The sequence below is a fragment of the Ptiloglossa arizonensis genome, chromosome 8 (assembly GCF_051014685.1).
Source record: "Ptiloglossa arizonensis isolate GNS036 chromosome 8, iyPtiAriz1_principal, whole genome shotgun sequence".
NCBI lineage: Eukaryota > Metazoa > Arthropoda > Insecta > Hymenoptera > Colletidae > Ptiloglossa > Ptiloglossa arizonensis.
Window position 1 is genome coordinate 15,259,815 of NC_135055.1, and position 26,884 is coordinate 15,286,698.

The 26,884-nt window shown below is 38.0% G+C and overlaps 2 protein-coding genes and 1 long non-coding RNA gene across 3 annotated transcripts; all 3 read left to right on the forward strand.

Moving 5' to 3' along the window:
- Window positions 1-298: 298 nt before the first annotated feature.
- LOC143150326 (uncharacterized) lies at window positions 299-2,758 on the forward strand. The gene is made up of 7 exons (XM_076318510.1): window positions 299-442; window positions 867-989; window positions 1,054-1,171; window positions 1,465-1,723; window positions 2,152-2,268; window positions 2,407-2,497; window positions 2,592-2,758. The coding sequence occupies exons 1-7, from the start codon at window positions 299-301 to the stop codon at window positions 2,736-2,738; spliced, it is 999 nt and encodes a 332-aa protein (XP_076174625.1). The 3' UTR covers window positions 2,739-2,758.
- Window positions 2,759-2,835: 77 nt separating this feature from the next.
- LOC143150443 (uncharacterized) lies at window positions 2,836-3,236 on the forward strand. Its single transcript, XR_012993059.1, has 2 exons — window positions 2,836-3,014; window positions 3,099-3,236. It is a non-coding gene; the product is annotated as an uncharacterized LOC143150443 (long non-coding RNA).
- A 14,524-nt stretch (window positions 3,237-17,760) lies between these two features.
- On the forward strand, window positions 17,761-19,053 carry LOC143150432 (uncharacterized). The gene is made up of 5 exons (XM_076318701.1): window positions 17,761-18,060; window positions 18,361-18,451; window positions 18,515-18,660; window positions 18,766-18,898; window positions 18,994-19,053. Exons 1-5 carry the CDS (start codon window positions 18,041-18,043, stop codon window positions 19,042-19,044), a joined length of 441 nt encoding a protein of 146 aa, XP_076174816.1. The 5' UTR covers window positions 17,761-18,040; the 3' UTR covers window positions 19,045-19,053.
- The last annotated feature ends 7,831 nt before the right edge of the window (window positions 19,054-26,884 follow it).

The window sequence follows — 26,884 nt, forward strand, 5'->3', positions numbered from 1 at the left end:
ATCGAACGTGTAATTTACCGCGAGTCTTGCCGCTCGATTTGTCGTCCTGGGGGGAAACAATGTAACGTCGGTGGATCGATCGATGAACGGTAACCTATAATCATCGCACTCGGTCCAAGCCCTTTTATTTTAAATTCATTTCCACTCGGTGTTTCCACCCGACATCGAGGTTCATTATTTTTTCAAATGGCGCGCCACGGAGAAACTGCACCGTGAAAAAAATAGACGATGCGACAGAGGTCCGGGAGAGCTTCTCGATCGTTCGTCGCCTCAAACGTGTTTCAGCTTTCGGGTAGCAATGGACGATCTGAACGATCAACACTACACACTGAGCAGAGTTTTCTTGTCGTTCATTGGACTCTGGCCTTACGAGAACACGTTGTTCGCATACGTGAAAAGAGTGTTTTGTATATTGATACTTACCTCCTGCGTAATCTTTCAGGTACGTTTATCCCTGGTATGGTTAATCTATCGTTTGGGTTTGATCAATCTGGATGGAGATTGTAGTTCATTTGTCTAGGTTCGGTTGGTGGAGTTTTAAATATTTTAACGCGTAAGTAAACATTAAGATGGAAAATACAATTTTATGTTTCAAGTCTCCGATGTTAGTATTATTATTGTTACAAGTATAGTAAGTGTCGTGGGTCGATATTAGTTTGAATTTTTGTATCTTCCGGATCAGAGAAGTTTATCCTTAAATAGACTGACTGTCTCTTGAACCTGACAATCGTTTACGTAGCAGACACTTCTTTCTATTAAATTACGATCGTTCGATACGAGAAAAGAAACGACGATTTACCAAATGAACTATAATCTGAATACTTGGTGAATTTCACGTGACTATCGTGGCTAATCATTGCTTCCAGATAACAGCACTTTTACGCGATACGAAATGCACTAGGGATCTAGTCTTAAGCACCATCACAAATATAGTGCTGACAACGGTATTTGTTATTAAGTGGTGCACTTTTTGGCATCACATAAACGATGTAAGTTTTTGAGAAATTGCTCAACACTTTTCTTTATTTACAAACCAAGTTACGCTTGTAACAGATAAAGAAGCACATAGATGCCATGCGAGACAACTGGACCTACATCAAGAACGTGAACGAACGAAAAATAATTCTGAAATACATTGACCATGGATTGTTCTTAAGTCATCTGTTCACGTGTAAGGACAATATTATACCATTTTTTACAAAAAAAAACATTGACACAAAAACCTCCGATAGCTGTGTTTCTTATTTTGAGAAATACAATACTCATTTACTCAAGAAAATCTCTATCGCTGTACAACGATCGCAACCCCGAAAATGAGACTTTTCTCATATTTAAATCGTTTCAAGAAATTTAAAATTGTGAAACAAACGCAAACAGTACTTGCAAACATTTTTTCATTACACTCTCAGGGTTTCAATCCCACGTCAACCGCTAACCCAATTAATTCGTATCTCATTATCGCAGGCAGTATTTATCTGACTATGGGCGGACTTTTAATATATCTGACCTGGATGAACACTCTCAACGCAACAACCGACGAAACTGAAAATTCCGTTAAAATAGAGATCAGAATGGACTATTTAACCGAAGGCGAGACATCCCCTTATGTTACATTGTTGCACATTTACGTTGCTATTTTGTTAGGAACAACCACCATATTAGGGGCAGAAATAACAGCAGTGTTATTCCTTTGTCACGCTTGCGGTCTGTTTCGCGTTGTTTGGTAAGATATGTTCCAAAGGGAGTGAACATAAAGCTGACGCCATTAAAAAACTCAGCTTCGTAGCTTTCACGTGAACACTTACGGACAAAAGTTAAGAAACGATTCACAAGAGGGTGGTCGAAACGTAAAAACAATTTAATACGTTTCTAAGAACTGCTATATTTGAGATTACAAAATATATCTCGCGTACTATACTTTTAGAAAATCTCTAGATCTTGATCACCTAACACTAAATGGAATATTTTCGTACAATTATTGTACGTGTCGCGCACAATTTTTACCTACGTGTGTACCGTACGATTTTCATTCGATAAAACATATATTTCTTAAACTTTTCGAGTGCTTGTGATCCCTAGCACGAATCAATAGTTTCTTAACTTTCGTTCGTAGAGACAAGTTACTTCATACGTTTGTTTTCTCGGTCACAGTTATCACGTAAAAAATACCTTCAGCGACGAGCTACTGAAAACTACAGACTCCCGAAGAAACAAGGCGGTTCACGACAGACTGGTCAGTGCCGCAAAAGTGCACAAAAGAGCACTGCAGTCAGTACCATTAATTTATATTTTCAAACAATCGAAAATTTTCCAATCGTACGCATCAACCGTGCAAAATCCAAATTCATATTCGTATTTTCGTGTCGTATTGTCCAATATAATGACGTAAAATTCTGTCTTCTGAAGGTACTGCAAAGAAACAGAGGCTACCCTGGGACCATCGTATCTGGTATTGATGGTGCTCGGGGTGTGTTGCTTAAGTCTTAACCTTCTACGTGTAAATACACAATACAGTTACTTTTTTTCTAACAAAATGTATGTATTTTTTTCTAACGAATGTATACAGACGATATTTTTATCCAAATGTGTAGCTATCTCAAGCTCTGCTGGAAAAAGAGCTTTCATCATTGCTGGTGCAATTGGCTCTCATTTTTATATGCTTTCTGTACTTATTCATGGCCAACTACATGGGGCAAATAGTCATGGATAACAGTTCCATGGTCTTTCTCGACACGTGAGTGAGACCAGTGAAACTCAGTATCAAAAAGTATCTTGAACGAAATGAATTTTGTTCAGATAATTGAACAACGAACGAAATGCATTTCGTATTTAAATAATTTACGATCGCTGAATCGATTCAAGCGGTGTGTTTACTTTTTAGATGCCAAACACAGTGGTACACGATGTCCGTGCCAACGCAAAAAGTTTTCTTATACATTATGCATCACAGCCTCAAACATTATTCTTATCAGCTCGCAGGAATGTTCACGCCGTGTTACGAGGGATTTTCCACGGTAACGCAATAAACACTCGAACAGTTTCGAATTCATCAATCTCCAATTTTTGCTCGCACTGATTACGCAAATCTTCGTTTACAGCTTACCAAAATGTCGTTCTCTTATTTCACCGTCATTTATTCCACACAGTCACAGCGGTAAAGGAGTATCTGTAACTATTCCAATCAAAATACAGCAATCTGTTACTCAATGTGTTACACCGAATGCTACATGTAGTACAATTAAATGAATAATTTTGTAATGTCTGAAAAGGAACGATGTCCATCTAACAGAAATATAAATACGTTCATTTCTGCTTATCAGATACAAAACAAGTGTACCGTTACATTTTTCTACCTTGGCTAAAGATCCTCTTTGTGAGTCTTCGGTGACAATAAAATAAACGAACAAATTCTGAAATATTGAAGTAACTATTACAATATAGTATTGAGCAGGGGTAATTTTAGTGAAAGGAGAAAAAGTAATAGAAAGAACGACAGACAATTGAACAATTGATGATAAATGTATATGCAATTTGAGGAAAATTTGTTTGAATAATACCTTCATTGGTAAAAACAGCGCAATCAATTGAACAATTGATGATAAATGTATATGCAATGTGAGGAAAATTTGTTCGAATAATACCTTGATTGGTAAAAACAGCGCAAAGTAGTGTCTGGAATTCAGAAGCTGACCTGAGGAAGGAAATGTGGATCGTGCTGGGTCAGACGTCCCTGTCGACTTAACGCAATTTTCAGGCAATTTAAAGTCTCGACTGTACGATTTCTTTCGCTAGTATTTTCGCACAGTTACGTCGTAATATTTGCACGGTAAGAAAATATTTTTCTTGTCGAAGATTTGCAGAATACACAGACTTACAAATATACAGATAACTGCACCATGTTATTGATTTTTTGCTTCCCCGGAGCCAACATCAATTTATCTCTCGTAAGTAAATATTCGTGCAAAATCTGCACTCTAATTGCAACTGTAAACGTCAGTGGATGCATCGCACGTAACGTCTCGTTTAAAAAAATCTGCACCTTTCTACTGTACTCTATTTCATTACATTTATCAATACTATTAATCATAAACTATTAATCATAAAGTTCTCGAGCAATGTCATCGACGAACAAAATGGAATACTTACGCCAAATTGCATTTGTACCGAACGAACAGTTCGATTACACCCTCGAGATCAATTACATCGCACAAAACTTGACAAATCGAAGATTTTCCAAAAGAAGTACGTACATCCAAATGTATCCCGAAAGAATGATCACTCGTGGATGATTAATCCCGAAACTTTGTCCGCACGTTGAATTACAAGCACTCGAATCTCGAAAATTCATCGATCAGCACTGTTTAAAAGACGAACACTCTAAGCAATCGTCACTGTTCCAATTCAAGCATATTTATCATCCAACTCGTAATAAAACTTTTTTATTTCCCATTTTCACCGTAAGGGAAGAACCTACTCTCGAAACATATGATATCTTGAACAGATGATTATCCCGTACAGCAGTACGGGACTTGCTGTAGCCACCGTGCAACACTGAGCGAGAAAAATAAAGCAAAGGAGGGGACCAACTTGGTGGAGTAACACGAAAAGAAAATTGACGACGTTAGCTATCCATGAGTGTGGGAAGTGTCCATCTGCCTCGGGCCAAAAGATATTCAAAAGCAGAGAGGTTTACACCAACTGTGGAAAATCAAGGGGTTGCGTGTTTCACCGAACGTGTAATTTACCGCGACTCTTGCCGCTCGATTTGTCGTCTCGGGGGAAACAATGTAACGTCGGTGGATCGATCGATGAACAGCGCACTATAATCATCGCACCCGGTGCGGGCTCTTTTTTTTCTTTTTTTTTTTAAAATTACCTTTCTCCTCGGTGTTTTCTCCGACACCGAGGTTCATTATTTTTTCAAACGACGCGTCTAGGATAAAATGTACCTTAGGTAAAAAACGATGATCTGGAATCTAGGGGAGATCGCTAGTGGTCTGTCGCCTTAGTCGCGTGTTAGCTTTCGGGTGGCAATGGACGATCTGAACGATCATCACTATACACTGAGCAGAGTTTCCTTATCAGTGATCGGACTGTGGCCTTACGAAGACACGCTGTTCGTGTACGTGAAGAGAATATTTTTCATATCGACACTTGGCTCCGGTATAGTCTTTCAGGTACTACTCTACTCTTACCGTTTATTATCGCTTGGTTTCAATTAACCTCGACTGGAGTTACTGACTTCGTTCGCGTTTCATTGATCAATTATTTGAAATAATTTCACACGGAAGCATTACGACCACAAAGAAAATTTCGCGTTTAAATTTTCCAATCTCACCACAATGTCGTTACAAGATTGGTAGAAATTATTGAATTTTTATTTATTTCTAACAGTGGAATTTCTCCGCGAAATTGATTAAACGTCTCTTGAACTCGACGGATGACAATCTTCGAAGTGAACGCTTCTTTTTGTCAAATTACCATCGTTTTGTACGAGGAAACGAATTTTAATTAATCGATGCGCCCGTAATCTGAACACTTCGTAAATTTCACATCACGTGGGATAATCATTGCTTCCAGATAGCTGCACTTTTACACGCCACGGAATACACCATGGATCTAATATTAAAAACCGTCACGAACGTCATGTTAACGATGATATTTGTCATTAAGTGGTGCACTTTTTGCCATTACATGAAAGATGTAAGTTTTTGAGAAACTGCACGAAACTTTTGTTTCTTTAAGAACGTCATGAGAACGAGAGTGGTGTTGATCGAATTCATTTCACATCCAGAAACCAGTGCATACAGGGCGATACTCGATTCTGTGTCAGTTGCATCGCTCTCATTCTCAGTAACCTGGTCATAGAGGGGAATACTCGTTCCCCAAATTCCAATTACGAGTAACAGTAAGATTTTTCGTTCCGTTCCTACGAATCATCGACAATTTTCTACGATTTTAGATCAAACAGTCCGTACAGTTCATTCGAGACAACTGGACATACTGGAGAGACGAGAACGAACAAAGAATAATTCTAAAATGCATCGACCATGGAATGTTCGTGAATCAGTTGTTCACATGTAAGGTTAAACGTTACGCAATTTATCACAAAGCACGATGCTGAAAATCCGACAGCTGTGTTTCTCATTCGAACGAATAATCGTTAATTTTTCTAAAATTCGTATCGTTCGTTTGGTAATCGAAACCGTGAAAGTAACAATTATGTAAAATTCAATCTGCTCTACGAAACTCGAACGAAACGATTGAAAACGAAGGGCTGGAATACTATTGAATATTTAAATTTCACGTACTATCGTTCCCATGGGCTCAATATTCGAACTATCAATTCAGTTAATTCCCGTTTTATTATCACAGGTTGTATAGGTATGGCACTTATCGTCTACTTGATATACGTGACTTGCTGGAACGTTTCTGAGATTATGTTCCATAAAATTGAGAATTCCATTGACTTTCGCATGAAAATGGATTATTTTATCGAGGGCGAGGCACCCTCTTACGTCACGATGTTGCACATGTACGCTATCATCGTATTGGGAGGAATCTCCCTGATATCGACCGAAGTAACAATTATGTTATTCGTTCGTCACGCTTGCGGTCTGTTCAACGTTGTCTGGTAAGAAATATTAGCCAGTAAGTACACCTGAAAAACTTGACACACCACGATAAAGTTAACACACAACGAAAGATTTAGCTTTCGAGCTATCCGGGTGCACAAGGCACAAGTTACGAGCAATTATCGCGAGTCACGAACATTGATCTGATCTTCGTTGTCTGTCACAGTTATCGCGTAAAGGATGCGTTTAGCGACGAATTGCTCAAAGCTACAGTTTTCGAACGAAACAGAGTAGCTCGCCAGAGACTGATCAATGCCGCAAGAGTACACACAAAAACGCTACAGTTAGTAACATAGTTCCGTATTTTCGCACAATTTTTACCATATCGACCCGACACACCATACATGTAATAAAATTGTGTTCACGCGTGATACTTGAATCGATAAAATTCTAATTTCTCGAAGGGAGTGCAAACGCCTGAGTGATATCCTCGGGCCATGGTATTTGTTGTTAATGACAATGGGGGTGAGTTCTCTGACTTTCAACTTACTGCGCGTAAGTACATATATATATACAGATATAAATATAGTATGGTCCACAATTCGGTAGAGTCAAGATGATTTTATGACTCGAAGCGAAGCGAAAATCAAGACGAAATTGCGTACGAGATTTGATTTTCGTGAAAAGTGTGCTTAAACATCAATCAAGTACACGTGCACCTAATTATTGGCGTTATAGTTTCCATGATAGTATACAAAAACGATAGAAACTACTTAAAATAACAATTATATAAAATTCAACCTGCCAATCGTCGGTTAAGGGCACGGATACTCGACTGACTTTCGAATGTAAATTTTTTCGAAAACGATACTTCCAACGCAATTTCGTCATTCCTGATTTTCATCTTTCCGAGCTGTAAACTCTCTAGCCTCGTACGTACCACGAATTACGAACAAGCCTGTAGCTACCTTGTTTTTCAAACGAAATAATTACATATGTACACCGGGTGGTGTTCTGTTGAAACGTGTAGCTTTCTCGGGTCACTTTGCAAGCTAAGTTCACAGCAGTACTGTCGGAAATATTTTTCATTCTTGGTCATCTTTCCTACGTGTTTATGGCTAACAGTATGGGGCAAGCGATCATAGACAACAGTTCCAAGATCTTTACGGAAACGTGAGTGACACGTGCAAAGCAAACAGTTTCTCAAAATAGAACTTTTGAAAAACTGAATGAACTGAATTCTCTCTTATTTGAGTAATTTATAATTACCGAACCGAGTCGAGAGGTAATGTATAATTTATAATTACCAAACCTGCGTTCACGTTGCTTTTATTCGTAGGTACAATACACGGTGGTACGCGACTTCCGTGCCAGTGCAGAAATTGTTCTTGTACATTATGCATCACAGCCTCAAACACTGTACCATTAAGATCGGGGGTCTATTCACGTCATCTTACGAGGGACTTTCCACGGTAACATAACATTCGAACGGTTCGAAATTCATTGATCTACGATACTACAATTTTTCGAAATCTTCGTTTACAGCTTATCAGAATGTCGTTCTCCTATTTCACCGTTATTTATTCCACACAATTATGATGGTAGGAGAATCTCCATAACCGTTCGAGTAACGAGGCGAACGTGTCTTTATCGATACGTTACACTCGATACGATCTGTATCGCTAATAAACAGCAGTGATTTCGCATTATCCGAGAAAAAAATAACACTTGACAAATACTATCGATGGTTCGAGTATCAATTCCCACTTTGTAGGTAGAATGGATTCTCGTTAAACGCAGAGCTAACACGGTAGCAAACTGTCTACATAGATAATACCAGAAATATTTCACAGAAACGTAAATGTTCGTTTCGAAAGTTCAAAGGTAAGAGTAATTCATTTCTGCTCATCGGAAGTAAACAAATTTTTCCAATAAGGAAGTAAGTGGAAAAATTCTAAAATATGAATGAAATTTGTATTTCCATTTCATGGATAACATGGTTTTTTCGATGTTCAAATATTCAAAATTGTATTATAGTATTCGGTTGCTCCAGTAAACCTAACACTGACATCACGTGTGTCATACCTGTTTCCGTGTTCTGCAAACAATAAAGGACGATAAAAATATAACACACTGAATATTATTCTATCTCTGACATATTCCTTGGGAACTTTTCGATAGATTTCATAGTATGTTTTATACCAAAGAATTCTATTAAATCTAAATATAAATATAAGTTTATAATTAATCTCGTAGAACACGATAATGCATCGCAGTGATAAAAGTCCCAAAGAACGTATTTCCAAGTGTATCGTTCCAAAAGAATTCTCTTGTAACGACAAAACTATTGCTGTATCGGAATTTTCCGTTCCCGGAAATGCACTTGAACCTGCTTCGAGTGCAGGCCTGGAATAATATTAAATTGTTCGGAAAGTCATTTCGTTTTTTTTTTTTATTAAACATTTTATTAAACATTTTATTAAATTATATACTCTCCATTTTGGAAAACGAAATGACTCCGAGCAACCCAATACATTTAAGATGATCAGTTTAGTTATATATATATATATATAATATAAAACTAAACTGATATATATAATCGATCTACTTTTAGCGTAAAGAGAAACCTATCATAATACCACGTCTTACCATAATCTAATACTACATCTATTATCATCGACAACACTATAAGCATGTTTACCAATCGTACAATTTTACTGCCATGTCGAACCATAAGCATTCAAATCTCCAAAAATCTTCTACCACAAGTCCGTTTAAGACACTATCGTCCTAAACGCTATTCCAAATCAACATTAATGTTTCCACTATTGCATAACTAGTTCAAGCGTATAAACGAAAAATTTCTCGCGTCACAAGGGCACAATCAGTAATGACACTATTGCATAACTAGTTCAAGCGTATAAGCAAAATTTCTTACGTCACAGGAGCAGATTCCTTAAACGTCCCAGCGGCAAGTGTTCTCGTTTCAGTGAGCTCGAGGATCCTTGAAACTCTCACTATTTTCAACGCATGATTCCAGCGCATCGATCCGTCCAGGTGATCACGAAAACTCTAATCCATTCGGGTGATCACGAAAACAAGCATGTCCATCCAGGTGATTAAGAACACCGTGATCCATCCAGGTGATCACGAAAACCGTCCTCACGTGTCCAATTTCCATCATACGATGTCACGGCACGATCGTTGTGCCATCTTCGAAACTGACTCATCTGTACCCTGGTTGACAGACACCTGTGACCAAGTACACACTACGGATCACCCACTTGTGGCATCAGCGGCCAGGTAAAACAGCGCGGCGGCAAAGGGAAATCGGCAATGTTAAGTATTCATATATCTATGGGAAAGGGCCATCTGTTTCGACGTAACCGATAATCAAACGCAAAGAGGGGTAGACCGATTCTGTGAAATCAAGGGGTTGCGTGTTTCACCGAACGTGTAATTTAACGTGACTCTTGCCGCTCGATTTGTCGTCCTGGGGGAAACAATGTAACGTCGGTGGATCGATCGTTGAACACCAGCCTATAATTATCGCACTCTTTGTAGACTTTTTCTGTAAAATACATTACCACTCGGTGTTCTCCCAGTCATTCAAGATTCATTATTTTTTCATACGGCGAAACAACGAAAAAACATACCAGCGAGAATAGACAATGGAACGGAGGTTCGAGGGAGTTTCTCGAGCGTTTGTCGCCGTAGACGCGTTTCAGTTTTCGGCTAGCAATGGACGATCTTAACGATCTTCGCTACAAGTTGAGCAAAGTTTCTTTGTCGTTGATTGGACTGTGGCCCTACGAGGATAAACGGTTTGCGTATGGGAAACGAGCACTTATTGTATTGATACTTTGTTCCGGTATGGTATTCCAGGTATACTTGTGTTATCGTTGACTAGTTTGATCCTGAGATGGTACATTCGTTCAAATTGCGAATAAGTTATCGCATTTGGATTTTCCAATGATACAACATTGTCCCGAGATTGATATCGTGAATCAGTACGGGTTTAAATTTTGGATTTTTCGCCATTTTAAATAAAATGATTATATTCCACATATTGAACATGACATCTATATGTTTCTATGAATTATCACCATTTCGAACAAAAAAAGAATCGCGGTTAACGTCCTGCTAATTGTCGATTTCAGTTAGCTGGGTTTTTACGTACTACGGAATATAACCAGGAAGTGTTCATAAAGAAAACGACCAACATAATGTTTACGAGTATTTTTGTTCTTAAATACTACACCTATTGGTCTAACCAGAAAGAGGTAAATCTTTAAGAAACTACTCGAAACATTTTTTGTTTAGTACCACCGTGATTTGATTAAATGCGATTTCTCGACCGAATGTTGAAAAACCGAAATGTTCATTCGCGATTTTTCATTTCATTGCCACGAATCAACAATCATTCGCGCCTGTAGATAAAGATCATCGTGGAAAATATTCGACGTGACTGGAGATGCATGAATGAGAACGAGCACCGAATAGTTCTAAAGCAAACCAATCATGCAATGCTCGTGAGTGGAATTTTTACATGTAAGAATGAACATGTATTTCTGAGATAGCGCTTCAATAATTGTATCACTGAAAACGAGAGTTACGACAACATTGTACCGTTTGAAGAAATTTGAACGAAACTATTCGGTGTAAGAATGGAAACGTAAATGAAAGTTGATTTTTCCAACATCTCTTGCACGGACTCTCGTTCTCGGGGACTCAATTGTGTATGAAATGTTAGACAGAGTAACGTAAATCGCATTATTACAGGCAGTATTTGTCTAGCAATATCCGGCTACGTAATATATATATTTTGGTCGAACTTCTATGATACTTCTCTCGACAACAGCGGACTTTCCATTAACTTGCAAGATACAATGGATTATTTTGTCGATCGCGATAAATACACTTACTTGAAAAACTTACATTTATACGCTTTTATCACGTTCGGAGTAACAGCCATGATAGGCGCAGAAGTAACAACGCTGTTATTCGCTAATTACGCTTGTGCTTTGTTTCACGTTGTATGGTAAGAAGTGTTTGAAAGAACGTGAACATGGTGTGGACACGATTAATAATTCATCTTCATGCTTTGCGCAAATGTTTACAGACGAATGTTAAGAGACAAGGTGTACTTACGAAGTATATAAATATACTTAATAGATGTATAAATAAAGTTGTTCTCAGTGCTGATCGAAGTTCATAAGATGTAGATATAGATAAAGTTGTTATACGTAAATAGTAGTGCACAATATCCGAACAACCTAATATATTTTCATTTGGATTCAACTGCAATCTATCCGTAAATCTAAAGTTTTTAACTTTTGTCTGTAAGCTTACGTATAAATCGGAACATTCGTCTCTGTCAATTGTTGTTGGACACACACATTTGTCTCATATTTATCTTCTGTAACAGTTATCGCATAAAGGATGCATTCAGCGACGAAGTATTAAACACTTCGTTTTTCGACAGAAGTAAGATAATACGTAGCAGATTAATAATCGCCGCAAAAGTACACAGGAAAACGCTACAGTCAGTACAGTTGAATATAGCCATACTTTCGAGTAAATTTTATCTTTTTCAATCCTACACGTTATCCGTAAAAATTGAATTCATGTGTACGATCGAAATCGTATCGTCTAATGGAAGTGTTCCCTTCTTGAAGGTTTTGTAAACACTCGGATAATGCTTTTGGACGTTCGTATTTCATATTGCTCATCATGGGAGTGAGTTCCCTTAGTCTTAACCTCCTACGTGTACGTATAGATACAGTTATTTCATTTTTTCATGGATTGAATACGTATATTAACGGTATTTTATTTAAATCGTACAGGCATCTCAGATCATGTTACAAACCAAAAAGTTGTTCTCAATGCTGATCGAAGTGGTCCTCATTTTTGTACACTTCTTATACTTGTTTCTGGCTAATTACATGGGGCAAATAATTACGGATAACAGTTCGAAGGTTTTCAGGAACGTGTGAGTAACCAATCTAACATGGATTTTCGAAACGAATCGTTAAAGAAGTGAATTTTCTCTTATTTGTGTGATCTACAATTGCTGAATCGAGGCAAATGGTGTGTTCACTTTGCAGATACGATACACGATGGTACCTGGCACCTCTATCTGTACAAAAAATGTTCTTGTATATGATGCATCACTGCATGAAAAATTATACCTTCCTGATAGGTGGTCTATTCATACCGTGTTACGAGGGATTTTCCACGGTAACATAATACTCGAGCAATTTAGAATTTATCGATTTCTAATCTTCTCTCAAACCTTCGTTTACAGCTTATCAGAATGTCGTTCTCTTATTTCACCGTCATTTATTCCACACAGTCATGACAGCAAGAAGATATCTGTAACTGATCTAGTGAAATGATATGGTACAAATGATGTCTTTCTTAGTATATTAAACTCCAGACTTCATGTAGTGATAATAAATGATTCATTTTGTCATATATGAGAAAAATAGTACCTGACCTAGGATTCTCAAGATTTACGTAAGAAAAATTTAAATGATTGCATTAAAAAACGAAGGTAAAAGAAAATGCTTGTCAAAAGAAAATCAAGTGCATTGTTAGATTTGTCTCTCTTACACAAACTTTGTTCGAGTCTTTGACTCCTCCAAGGGATAATTCGCCACTACTCACGATGGTATAAGTATTGAATACTTTTTCTGACGTAACAATTGTCACAATTTATTCCTATACTTTATAAACCTTGTTCTATTGCACCTTTCCTGGTAAATATGGCCACTATACAATTGTCAGTGTCATTTATTTTAAAGTACGTTATGTTTTATGTCAAGTCTGCGAAAGTAAGTTCAATCGTTCTTTGGATAATATTGTCCCTTCAATAATGTTATCCTTTAAGTTGAGGATACTACCAGAGGACACCTCCTCATCACTAATGGAAACAAATGTTCATTGTGTATATCGATCAAAAAGATTGTCTTCCATGTAAGTTGTAATACAAAACATAATTTTGATTTCCCAGGGATGATAGGAAAATATAGTTTAACGTTACTCACGAATTTATGCTCAACAACGTGAAATGATATAAACTTGCAATTCTTCTTTTTGTTTCAGGTAAGTAACGTCAATTCTCTGAGGAACAATGTGTTCTGTCTGCAAAATGAAAACTGAATCTGCTTCGAGGTATCGTATTCACGCGCGTAGATAATTTTCCCCGAATTAAATGTTTCGTTTAAGTAATAAACTTAAAAACAACGAGGTATTAGTAATGCAACGTGTCTGATATTTCTTGGTAGACGTTAGTTGCTTGCATAGATTAGCCATGGGAATAAGCAAACGTTACGGGTCAGTCAGGTACGAATAATATTAAAGGTCCAGCACGTGTAATTTAATACAATACGTGTCTCGTATAATTAACGGTAACCACTGTAATCAGCAACACACGCTGTATAGGTTCGGGGTCTACACGCAGGGATTCCTCGTGCGCGGTCCAAACTCGGGGTCTACACGCAGGGCTTCTCCACGCACGCATGCGTGAAACGTCGCGACCAAAACTGCGCATATGCATAAAATAATCTATTTACAACACCCATACGACAAGCCACATAAAAAGATCCACTTTCAAAGTAAGTGTTAAGTGAATATCGAATTTTCTGTTCTATCAACAAAATAAAAGAAGAACACAGGATATTTAAAAAGTAACAGAACAAGAATTATGACAATAGGATCTCTGTGTGGATACTGTAGCTCTGAATCTGATGAGTATTTCTTACAAAATTAGATATCCACTAGAGGATTATATTGTGATTAGCTATTCCGAACGTTACAACTCTTTAGAGGTTACGTGGGATAAGTAGAATGTATAGCTTGAAAAAATAGAGCAGGTAATTCAGAAAGGCCCTGTAGTATGAATGTAAAGCAGTAGGAAATAGAGACAGTAACGTAATTGAACTCACGTGGTGGAAGATACATTTCGAAGGTATTCTTAAGGGTATCGTTTTCCATGTCAGCTGAGATTGCCTTGAGTACCTCGTTATAGTTTTTCCATGAAGTATACTTCCGCATAGAGTGCACATCTACTTGCTCGATGCAGCTTTCAGCTTTCTTTGACTACGTGGAACTATTAAGACGTTGGTTCTATCGTCGTCCAACCCTGTCAGTAAATCATCGTTAAAAATGAACAAAAACGTGAGATCTAATAGGGTCAATCTTTTATTGCAGTTATAAAATCAAAGGTCATTTCTTGTTACAATGTGAAGCTCAAATGTTTAACTTTGGAAGGAATACAAATCTCACTTGTCAGAAATATTACAGCCACTTTAATAATACTTAGAGCTGAACGAGTTCCACAGGGAATGCCACCTATTTGTGCATTATTTTCTCTGACAAACATACAACTAAAGTGTACATAGACACTGCACCTGAGCTCCACACTGTAATTAGTTCTGGGCTCATGATAAGTTATATGATTATAGTTATATGATTACAGACTCCAGATCATGTTAAGATAGTAAATTATCATTAAGGACTAGTCAGACATACCTAACATTTAAGACGGAGTCATCTAAGTCGTTAGATTGTCCCTAAGTCACTAATAATTGTAAGTACGAGTGACATTTGTTCTTAGCGGATTGTATAACCACGAATAAATGAAAAGTGTCTGGGACAAAGTAAAAGAATGCGAATGGTAGAGCATTCTGTTCATACCGGAATGCTAGAGCATCGTTTGCAAGCGAAAAGCACCGCAGAATATATTCTTGAAATCCATCTGAAGATTTCAGTTGTCGGAATACACGCTACTGAACTGTGTGCTGTATGTAAATAATTTGAAGAACGAGAGAGTTACATAGTGCAATAGACTTGATGCAGAAGCTAGATTTAGAACCAGAGTTTAGTGTAGTACAATTCAGTTTCTTTTAAATTTATTGATTATTTTCAACAAAAAGAAATTCTTCTATCGATTTAACGAAGCTGCCAGTTTAACATACGCCCATAGTAATACTTTACAAAAGCTTGTGTATTACGTATACAAAATAAGAGTATTAATATAATTTTGTTCAAACTGTAGGTGTACTCGAACTTTTAATCCATAGCGCACGTTCGTGAAAATCACTCAATAATAAAGCTGAATTTAATCACTCACGTTGTTATAATACCATGCTTAAATCTCAAATACTCGATGCTCGAATAGAGTGGACGTTGACTATTTTATACACTCTCGATGGAAGGAATGAAACGTTCGCGAGACCAAACTTCTCGTCATTTGCGTTCCTAAGATCCACACACTCCGCCATTCGAAACGAGAATAAAAGGAAATTTTCGCAAAAGAATAGTCCAACGAGAGAAAACAGTGATAAAAAATTTATTTTCTCCCGGTAACGTATAATCTTCATAATTGCGGATATTGCACAAATTACTACGGAGTCGTATCGATCGATAACGTTCACAGCGCGCCTCCGACGCGGTTTATTTGCAGAATTTCGAAATTACAGCACCTGTCAATCAACGTGTACCGCTGTATCTTGCGTTTCATTTTAGAGGGAAATATTTTCACGGAAGATATTAAAATTAGAAAGAGAAATTGATCGAGCGTAGAGACATTGTGGTCAGTCGTGTTTCAGTCGCGCCGCAACATGGATGATACAATAGCTCGGTACTATAATTTCACTACATTGATTCTCTCCTCTATTGGACTTTGGCCGTATCAGAGCGCATTAGTTCGTCGCTTTCTGAATCCTGTGATCACTCTTATAATAGCGTCTCTTCTGATCAGTCAGGTACAATTGTGAAATTGAAATCTGTTCGCTCGATTTAAATAATGCACGTTAGAATGATATAAATCGTTCCACTTATCTCAATCTCTGACATATGTCAATTACTCTCGACTGTACGAATTTCGCGCTTATTCGGTTCCATTAACTTTCAATGCATTTAATTTCTGTGGACAATTACTACGACGTTTCGCAATATACATTACACAAATTAATCGATAATGTCACACCTTTATCGCAAATATCAATGTTTTCGATTCGATTAATTTTAAACGAACAAACTATTATTCTAACACCGAACAATCTTTTGTTCGTTGTTACAATAACCGATGATGATATAACGTCACACCTTTATCACAAATATGAATGTTTTCGATTCGATTAATTTTAAACGAACAAACTATTATTCTAACACCGAACAATCTTTTGTTCGTTGCTACAATAACCGATGATGATACAACGTCACACCTTTATCACAAATATCAATGTTTTCGATTCGATTAATTTTAAACGAACAAACTATTATTCTAACACCGAACAATCTTTTGTTCGTTGCTACAATAACCGATGATGATACAACGTCACACCTTTATCACAAATATCAATGTTTTCGATTCGATTAATTTTAAACGAACCAACAATTATTGTAACACCGAACGATCTTACGTGCCGTTCGTTGCTACAACAACTGACGACAATGTAATTAATCAGAACAAAGTCAATTGTACAGCACCGATTTTAGCTGACGCCGTTTACCACACAAGAGTCCACGAAGGTAATAATTATAAAGAACACGGCTTGCATCATAATGACAATATCCTGCCTCCTCAAGTACACTTTGTTTTGGCAGCAAACCGAAGTAGTGAGTTGATAGAATTATTGTCGGAATAATGTGTCCTAAGACAGTCTGAGAAAGATTCCTAATACAGATCAAGGCATTTATGGAAGAAGTGAAACACGATTGGAGCACGTTTACCGGTGAGGAGTTGAGGATCATTCAGGAGAACACTGACACGGGAAGATGGTATTCGATCATTTTCGCACGTGAGGAACAAACGTTAAAAGATACATTAGGGATCGGTGTGCACGGGTCGCTGCAACAACGGTTGTGTTTCAGTGTTTATTTCTCCAACGGTTGTTATCGGAGTAATGACTTATTTTTTGTCCTATATCTTGGACGTTATATGGCCATTGAACGAAACTCGTCTTCATAAATATCCTGTAGTGACAGAGTACTTCGTAGACGAACAGAAATACTTCTATCCTATCTCAATCTATCAGGAGTTGGGAATCATCATATGTGGAATTACGACCGTAGGCACTGAAGCGTTCGTTACGATGATGTTTCAACACAGTGTGTCGTTGTTTAAGATCGTTTGGTAAGAGAAACGTCATACGATTACAAATAAACACGACGATGATCTACGATATCGTTATGGTGAATGTATTGTTTAAATTTTTAGTTTCTTTTCGATTTACTTTCAAATTTTTGAATGTAAAATGTTTTTTACTATACCGAAAACATGGAAGACCGTAATGGGTTCCTCATTTTTCGTTGTACTAAATATCAGAACGCTAAAATAATTGTCAATTTACAGCTATCGTATCAACAACACGTTGGTGGACTGTGTTGGTTACTCGTATGTCTCTCGAAAACCGTGCTATCGAAACAATAATAGACGACTATCAAGAATAGTAACGATGCATACGAAAGTAATAAAGTCAGTATTTTTTTCAAAATAGTATGTAATCACAACATGTAATTAATCACAATCTTCAATTCGTGTAAAGTCGATAAAATTGATACTCGTATGACTTCAAATTCTTTCAATCTCAAAAACTCAGTTTCGAGAGTTGTATTACATTGAAACACGTAAAAGTTGCTGTCTATTGCCAGCAACTTTTACGTGAATCGTGCGGTTGCGTAAAAATGATAAAATGTTAAAATCAACTTTGAAAATGTTTCTTCTTGTTACTTCTTTTTTATCTTTCAATGCAATTAACGCTATTTCCAATTAAAGGTTTCTCAATAATTTCAAGACGATGTTTATACTACCCTACTCTATTCTACTGGTATTAAGTATCATGTGCCAAAGCATTTGCTTATTTCGCGTGAGTTCTTGTTCTCTTGTGGAATAATGGAGTTCATAGAAATTCAAAGCTATGGTTTTTCAGTTAACCCAATCAATATTTCTGCCAAACGAGATAGAAGAGACGCTGATGAACCTGATGTTTATTTTTTCGATATTCAGTTACATGTTTTATTTAAATTACATAATACAACAAACGTTGGACTGTGGCAATAATATCTTTATGGTACTGTAAGTATTTCTCACATTATTCGACCGAACGCAGAAAAATATCTATTGTGTCCTCGAATAACAATATCCCGGATATTGTATAATAATATCTTATAAAATGCATAGATATAATACAGAATGGTACAAAATGTCATTGTCCACCCAAAAAACGGTGTTGTTCATTATGTTAAGATGTTCCAGAGCGATTGATGTCAATATGCTATTTGTATACAAACCATCCATGGAAGGTTTCTTGATGGTACGTATTTGTTCGATCTAGTCTGACAACGAGACCATTTTCATTCAGCATCGGGATGTTATCTTCCTTTTAACCAGCGATAGATACATTTTCAGATGTTGAAAACATCCATATCTTATTGCATGGTGATATACTCCTCCCACTGAAGATTCAAACAACGCTCTCACAAACATACAAGAACAGTTAAGAATGTGTTAACAAATGTATATAGATTTCTTTCGTTATCTCATATTCTTAACTTGCATCTGTTATCCATTATTGAGCAATAAACACCTCTTCACTGTCAGTCGTTTATTTCCCGTGATTGTTAATCTACACTAACGCAAGAGTCGCGAACAAAGGGAAACACTGGCGGCTGAATTCGAAATCGAGATCTTTCGTCTCTTTAATTTATTTTAACGATCTGTTCTTTTTGCTTTCGTTTCGCTTATCGGACGACGTTCCACGAATTTACGCGGTAATCCTATGGACAATCCGCGTACGTCTTCTGGAAGAACGTTCTTCCACGAGTAACACGTTTTTACTCCCAAGCAGAGCGCCAAACTACGTATTTCATCGAAAAGAAAAGATGGAGAAGCTCACTCACCTTACACGATCGCTGCAACGATCCGGTTTGCTTATTGGTCATCGATGGTGAGCCTGATTAGACCAATACGCGTTTCGGTAGCTAATCCCAACACCAATACAGGACGATATTCTCGTACGGTTGGTCCAAGGGTAGGTTCAGAGCTGAATCGTTCAGTATCGTTGAGTTCGCAGCTCCTGGCTTAAAAGTATGTCTTTCCCAACGTCACTCCATCGTCACGAAATATAGCTCTAACATGAACGACATCCAAACAACGATTTGAAACGGCGATAATTTGAGAAGAAAATGAAATCTCGCACAAGAAGCGATCATCGTTTAAATCGAGAAACATTGATCGTAGATTGTACCGGAAATAACGCTACGTTTATTGTATACGTGCATTCGATCCCGTGAAAATTGATTGGTTTCCACAGGAAACCGATATACCAGTCAGACAAAAGTACTTGCGAGGAAATTGGCTCTAAAGCATTAAGTTTACTTTTATGTTATTGGATACATTTTTCGTTTCGTTCCTCTTCTCTGATTTTTCTTCCTATCGTCTTCTATGATTTATCAACCTTCCAATAAGGTATTTTCGCGAGGAGACTTTAACGAAACAATAACATCCCAAATTGACTTTCAATATACATTAGATACTATATTTGATAAATCACTATACGATTTACGTTTTAACTTAGTCCGGTTAATACGAGTGAGCAATCATCGTTCTAACGAAGAAACACCCCTACTCGTCAGTCAGATTGTTTTCTTTGTTCGTCTTTAAGGCATACACCCACTCAATCGTACTCTGCACGACCTCTTCTACTTTTCTGAGAAACACCCGCAATTCTTGCGTGCGCACAGCCCCTCACCTTTCGTCGTCTAGTCGACTAAGGCTAGGCCCGCGCTATCGAATTTCTGTCGTACGACACTTTGGTCGATGTGGTAAAAGGCACGGACCTCTATGGAAGCGAGTACACTTGTCTATAGCTCCTCGACTCGACAAGTAGGGTCGTGCCTTTTGGCACACCGACTAAACAGTCTGGTCGACGGAAAGTCGATAGCATGTGCCCGGTTTCAAGCCGTGGTTACACATCCAGCGACTACCACGAGCTACGGTACATCTGACGACCGAGACGCAGATCCTTGAATCGCCATTCATTCTTTCCGTGCGAAGAGAAAGTCATCGACTCAAGGTCACAAACCTACTCGTGCAAAAATATTGTCAATGGAGTGTGGAACGATTGACATTGAAGACGAAACGCTCAGTGGGTTTACCTTACTTATCACAGATACCAAGTTGTTTACTCTTAGAAAGGTTACGATGGAAAGAACTACGGTACAAGTCGTACATAAAGAAAAGCAACACGACTCGTCGTTCGAACGAGTACTATCAGGTGACAATAGAAGACTCGATTACCGTACTTTGAACAAAATGGAATTAATGGATCTTGTCGGTGACACGGGATGTTCTTCGTCTGTATCAATTTTCGGTTCCCGGGCAAAACGCTACACGTTACCGCACGATGTCGCGAGACGTCAGCAGCGACCGTCACTCGTGCGAAATTGCTACTGACGTCTTGTCGGTTACGGAACTAATTGCCACGTTCGCGGTACCCCCACTCCTACGCGGCACGTGGCTCGGTCTCGCGCGCCGCAGCACGTGACGGCTGCGCGACATAGATGCGCAACATCATAAGGCCAATGACCCCGTAACAGCGCGACATTAACCTTCCGAAACATCTAACCTAGATGCCATTGACCCACATACGTCGAGTCGCGTAAATCGTAGCGAAATAACAACGATCCGTCACCACCCCTCTACGCGTGATATACGAAATAAACGATCGATCCAAGGATAAACTGTTATTTATGAAATACGTGTCGCAGCATTTTGCACATCTTATTCGAATAACGCGTACGCAAACGTGTGACACGCGTTCAACCGTACAGAACATTCAATATGCGAAAAGTTTCGTATTTATTCCAATGTCAATTTGTAACAGTTTGTTACGTCTGTATCTTGTATTTGAGAGGCATGTGATCTTGTGATCTGATACAGACATAAATTAAGTAAGTGGTTCCGATAGAAAGGGGTTAATGTGGGAAAGTAACAATAACGAAGTATGAATATTGAAACTCGCTTGAAGTTAAATATCAGCATCTGAGTGTGTATATACAAAATACGTATGTTGAAGAGCTCGTGCATTTTATAATATTCCAAAGACACTCATCGCGCGATTAATGTAGTATTCGTTTACCTTGCGATACGCCTCTTCGTGCACGACTTTCGCGCAACTTCTTCGCGCGAAATTAGTCCTCTTTCAAGTACACTGCCGCTGATAAATCGTGGTGCGGTCATCGCGATTCCACGAGGACCCTTGTCTGGAATCTCAAAGCTCGGCCAGAGTCGCAAAGTTACTTCGACTTCGACCGTTCCCTCCGACGATGCAATAGAGACTGAAGTTGCCACGCGCGAACATTCGCGCCACAGATACAAGGAAACAGAAAAGAGAAAAAAAGCAACCGTGAATTATACAAATACACGGTTAAACTCTTCAGAATGTGTTTTCCCTTGTTTTCGAAACGTGTCATTTTCGTAATAACGGTGTATACATTATCACGAGTGAAAGAATATCGATCGTTCCGTTCTTCTTTTCCGAGTATTTGCGAATGAATAAATTATGAGGAAATTGCACACTCTGCCATTCATTTTGTCACGGATCGGTGAATTTTCGCTGTAGTTCCAAGGTAATCCTCTGAAGAGGTAAAATCGACTTCAAGGAGTGGTGGAACCGAAGGTAGTTAGATACTGAGGTAGCAGTCGCGTTTCAACCATTGGCCACGATGACGGAATTGGAGAAATATTACAAACTGAGCATATATATGATGTCGATGATAGGAATCTGGCCGTACCAAAATCCAACGGTTCGACGATTTCAAATTGGCATTATCAGTTTCTTATCCTTCTATTTCATAGTAGTTCAGGTACAGTAGCTTTATCTCGTGTATTGGATTCTATAATCTGAATCGGTACCATATGTATCTAACGTTACACTTCTATTCGAAAGTGTTACGATTATTCGTCCTTTGCGATAGATATTTCCACGTACGTGTAAAACGTCAATTTTCGATATTTATCGACCGTAACGACTTACGATCACACGAACCCCTCGATAAAACGCGTTCACCCTTTTAACCCGTCGAGTACGGCGTAGAGTTCCGTTTTTTCGTTTATTTTTTTTTTTTTTTTACATCGTTGTGCATTTTCGACTTTGTACTCGAAACTGTATCGTCATCGCGTACATTTGCAATAACGTTCGCAGTTATTCGATCATTTACATCGCTAAATTCGTTTTTCGAATTGGAAAATTCCCTACATTTATATATATTTTCGTACTGTTGCTCCGCGGTGATATCTCTGCTTATTGAAGGCATAGTTACGAAACAATTGAACTGTGTTTCAATAGAGTGTCTCGAACGACGTAATCTGTGCATAAATAGCACACACGATAGTATTATACATATACAAACGGTTTTGCAAGCAGAAAATAAAACGCTTCCGTACGGTGTAACGACACCTTGTGTGAAATATTAAGCTGAAACGGTGGCGAATTTGTTCCTGAAACCGACCTTTTCTATCTCGGGTTAGGAACAGACGCAAACATGAGAGAAGTAAACGAAATGTGGACCAAGTGTAAGCGTAACAGCGAGAACAGCTCTGTGACAGGAGCTCGGTTGTCGAACTTCAAAGCGATACTGCGCGTCAGTGGATAATACTAATGCAAATTAACAACTTTCATAAGTTTCTCGTTGTATCCACGTGAAAGTATTATCAATGGATCGGTGAGATTCTCCCGATAAAAACGAGACCAAACTCGATCTTACTCGAAACATTCACCTGCACGTTATCGAAGAATTTTTGAAAAATTTTCAACCAACTATAATTTAAACCAGAATCTCGCCGACCCATTGACAATAATAACGAAGATACAATCAGAAATATACTAATTCTTAGTTTGCATCGGTGGCCCGCTTTGGTGTTCAATCGACGGGAACGCGAACAGTAAACGGGGACGATTCGCTACGTTTTATAGAGGGAGCACGCGACCGTTTATCGAGTGGTATTAATGTTAAGGATCGCGCGAACGTCGCGCGTAATAACCGAGCGGAACACGAATTCTAAAGCGCTTCTTTCAGTTGATGGTTTTCAAAACCATGGAGTTCACGGTGGCCCTAGTGTTAAAGCATCTGTCAACGTTGTTGATGTACATGGGTTCCATCGTGAAGTACTATGCGTTTTGGTATCAGAGCGATACAGTGAGTTGCAAAACATTCCCAGTTATGTTAACGCTTGTTAGGCCCAATGTAACGACGATTGCAAATCCAGATTAAGGAATTTATGGAGCGCGTGAAGTGCGAATGGGAGACGAAACAGGACCACGAGCTCGAGATCTTGAAGAAGCGAGCCTGCGTGGGAAAACAGTACGCAACGATCTATGCCTGTAAGAACGATCCTTAAAGAGGATCTATCGATCGGGACGATCCGCTCTCGTTTGCAATTCCAAGATCCAATGAATATGTTACAGTGTTTGTTTATCCGTCGTCGTTCATCCTGACGATCTGCTATTTCGCATCGCTCGTTCTGATCACGAACGTACCAACGAACGGGACACGAACCAACTATTTCCCAATAATGACTGAGTACTTGCTCGACGAAGAGAAGTATCTCTATTTAATCGCGATACACCAGAATCTGTCAATTTTCATATGCACGAGTACGTTTATAGCAACGGAGACGTTGTACATTATGTGGATACAGCATGCCGTCAGCCTGTTTGAAATCACCAGGTAAAAAGGACTAATTACTCGATCGTGGTCTCACAGAAACGAGGCGCACATTAATCATCGCACTGTTTGACACCATTGTTTGCGCTACCACTGTGCTTGTTTCCCCTTTGGCGGTGCATTGTTTGTCCGGGGCGTCGTCGTCTTATCAACGAACAGTGTACTCGTACCGTGGATACTCATCAATTACGAATAATTCAAAAATTCTTGGAACTGTCGCGTAACCGAAAGGGAAACAAGACAACAGATAGGATGATTGCCCTCTGGAAGAATTCAAAGATTTTGTTTAATGTTTACCAAACGTATAAAAAATGTTCAGGAACGTTTGAGAAAATGAACACGAAAGGAATCCTCGAATTGAACAAATTTTGTCATTAACTAGGTTATTTGAAATTCTTGAACGCGACAGTTAGAATATTATACGATGCTTCGTTAAACGAACTTTGGGATCTGATTTTTTTGAAAATTATTCTCAGGAGACCTTGAGGATCAAAATGTTTCTCATCTGTTTATAAATATTATTAATATTTAATATCAGAGAATAACGATGTTCCAATCTAAATGAATTGTTTGCTGTAATTTACAGTTACCATATTCAAGAAGCAGTTTCGAAAGCATCTGCGTGGAAGTATATTTCTCGGGATTATTTGGATCCTAACAGTAAGAAATATCTAATAAGTGCAGTAGTTGCACATAGAAAAGCGTCAAAGTCAGTATTTACTTAACGACATTACATGTTTAGCTGTAAACTGTACTTAAATGTTTGTGATTGCATACGAAGACCCATTTTGATCTTTTCACGCATACTTATGTAACACCGAAGATCATTCAGTGTCGTGGCAAATTATTTCATACTAGGTTTCATTATACGATCAGAAAACTATGTAGCTGCCACTGAACGTTTAATTAAACTCGTCAAAATATGCTTCATTATATGCAAACATTTACATTGGTGGACAATGTGGTACGATTTTTTCTGTCTGCTGGCACCCTTGCATCGATCTCGTTAATTACCACTGCACATTTATTATTTTCCATTCAAATAATCTTATCTGTTCGTAAAGGTTTACTCAAGATTTAAAAGATAAGTTTCAAGTCTCGTATTCTTTACTCCTTATACTTGCCGTCGTCTCCTTAAGCATTAATTTCTTTCGCGTGAGTAATTCATTTTCTTTGTTAACCAATAAAATAAAACGATCACGTTGGTAATATGGAAAGCCAGACACACCGGAAGTAACCGTCTCTAAATTCGTCCTTAAAAGATCACACTTGTATTCCAGTTGTCTCAAGCAGCATTTTTGACACACGATATCGAGGAATTTGTCATTTCCCTGCTGTTTTCCGTTAGCGAGCTACTTTACATGTTTTTCATAAACTATTTGGCACAGCAAATGCTAGATTTCGCCGATAACATTACCTTGATAATGTAAGCGTTAAACTCTTCATTTCGTTTGATAGTACTTTTACAGTTAACGTAAAATCGTCTTGGACGATTTTTACATAATTTTCGAGTTCGTTACGGTGAATCGAGAGTTTCAAATTCTACATAATTTTCGGGTTTGTTACGAGAGTTTCAAATTTACACCTTAATAAGATTTTTGTCGAATTTACAGATACAACACTAATTGGTACGAAACATCGGTGTTTATACAGAAATTGTTATTGATCTTTATGCTCAGGTCCAGTGATGCTGTCAATTTAACCTTTTTCGGCATCTATTATATATCGGTCGAAGGTTTCTCCGGGGTATGTCGCGTTGCAATTGATTCTATCATAATCAATATCGTAACATTACTCCAAACAATACTCTACATCGATACTTACGTTCCAGCTTGTAAAGAACACAATGTCCTATTTCATGATGTTCTCGTCTCTCGAGTGATAGTTCAAATTTTCCTCGCCCGGTTATACTGAAATGAATAGTAAAATATATTAGTGAGTAAAGAAAAGGTATTTTTCTATCGGAGTGGATTCAATACACTATCTGGAACAAATATAGCGATCTCGTATGAACTATAGGTGATGAATACGAGTTAAAGAGATAATGTCTTACTGTAGGATGTCATCAATAAAGATGCAAACCTAAAACAATTCTGTTCCAGTTTCTGAACGATTCTGTTTCGAGAACTTAAGAAAGTTCTCTGATTCTTATCGATTCATTGATACGTACATTTCTGAGAAATAATTTTTATTTATAATTTTTGAAAGTAAACTAAAATAAATGCAATAAAAATTCAGCAGATCGTTCCAGTTTGTTCGTAATGGGTCGCCATATTTGTTCCCATCATCTGTGCACTTCTCTAACCGAACTAATATACTCAACAGGTTTTTCGCTCAAAGTGTTTAGCGTTTGTTCTGGATTCATGGAAATATTTGCTTCGATAGATAGTGTGCTAAACCCGAGACCGAAAAATTTGACCGTCCAAGGTCACGTGTTCTTTGCCTAGCTCGCAAGCACAACTATGATCTACTTGGTGGTGATCGATTCGACACGATAAAATAGAAGAACTGAATAGTAACAGATGTATTGTAGAATATGTAACGTTAAATAAAACGTAATAGTATTTCTTCCA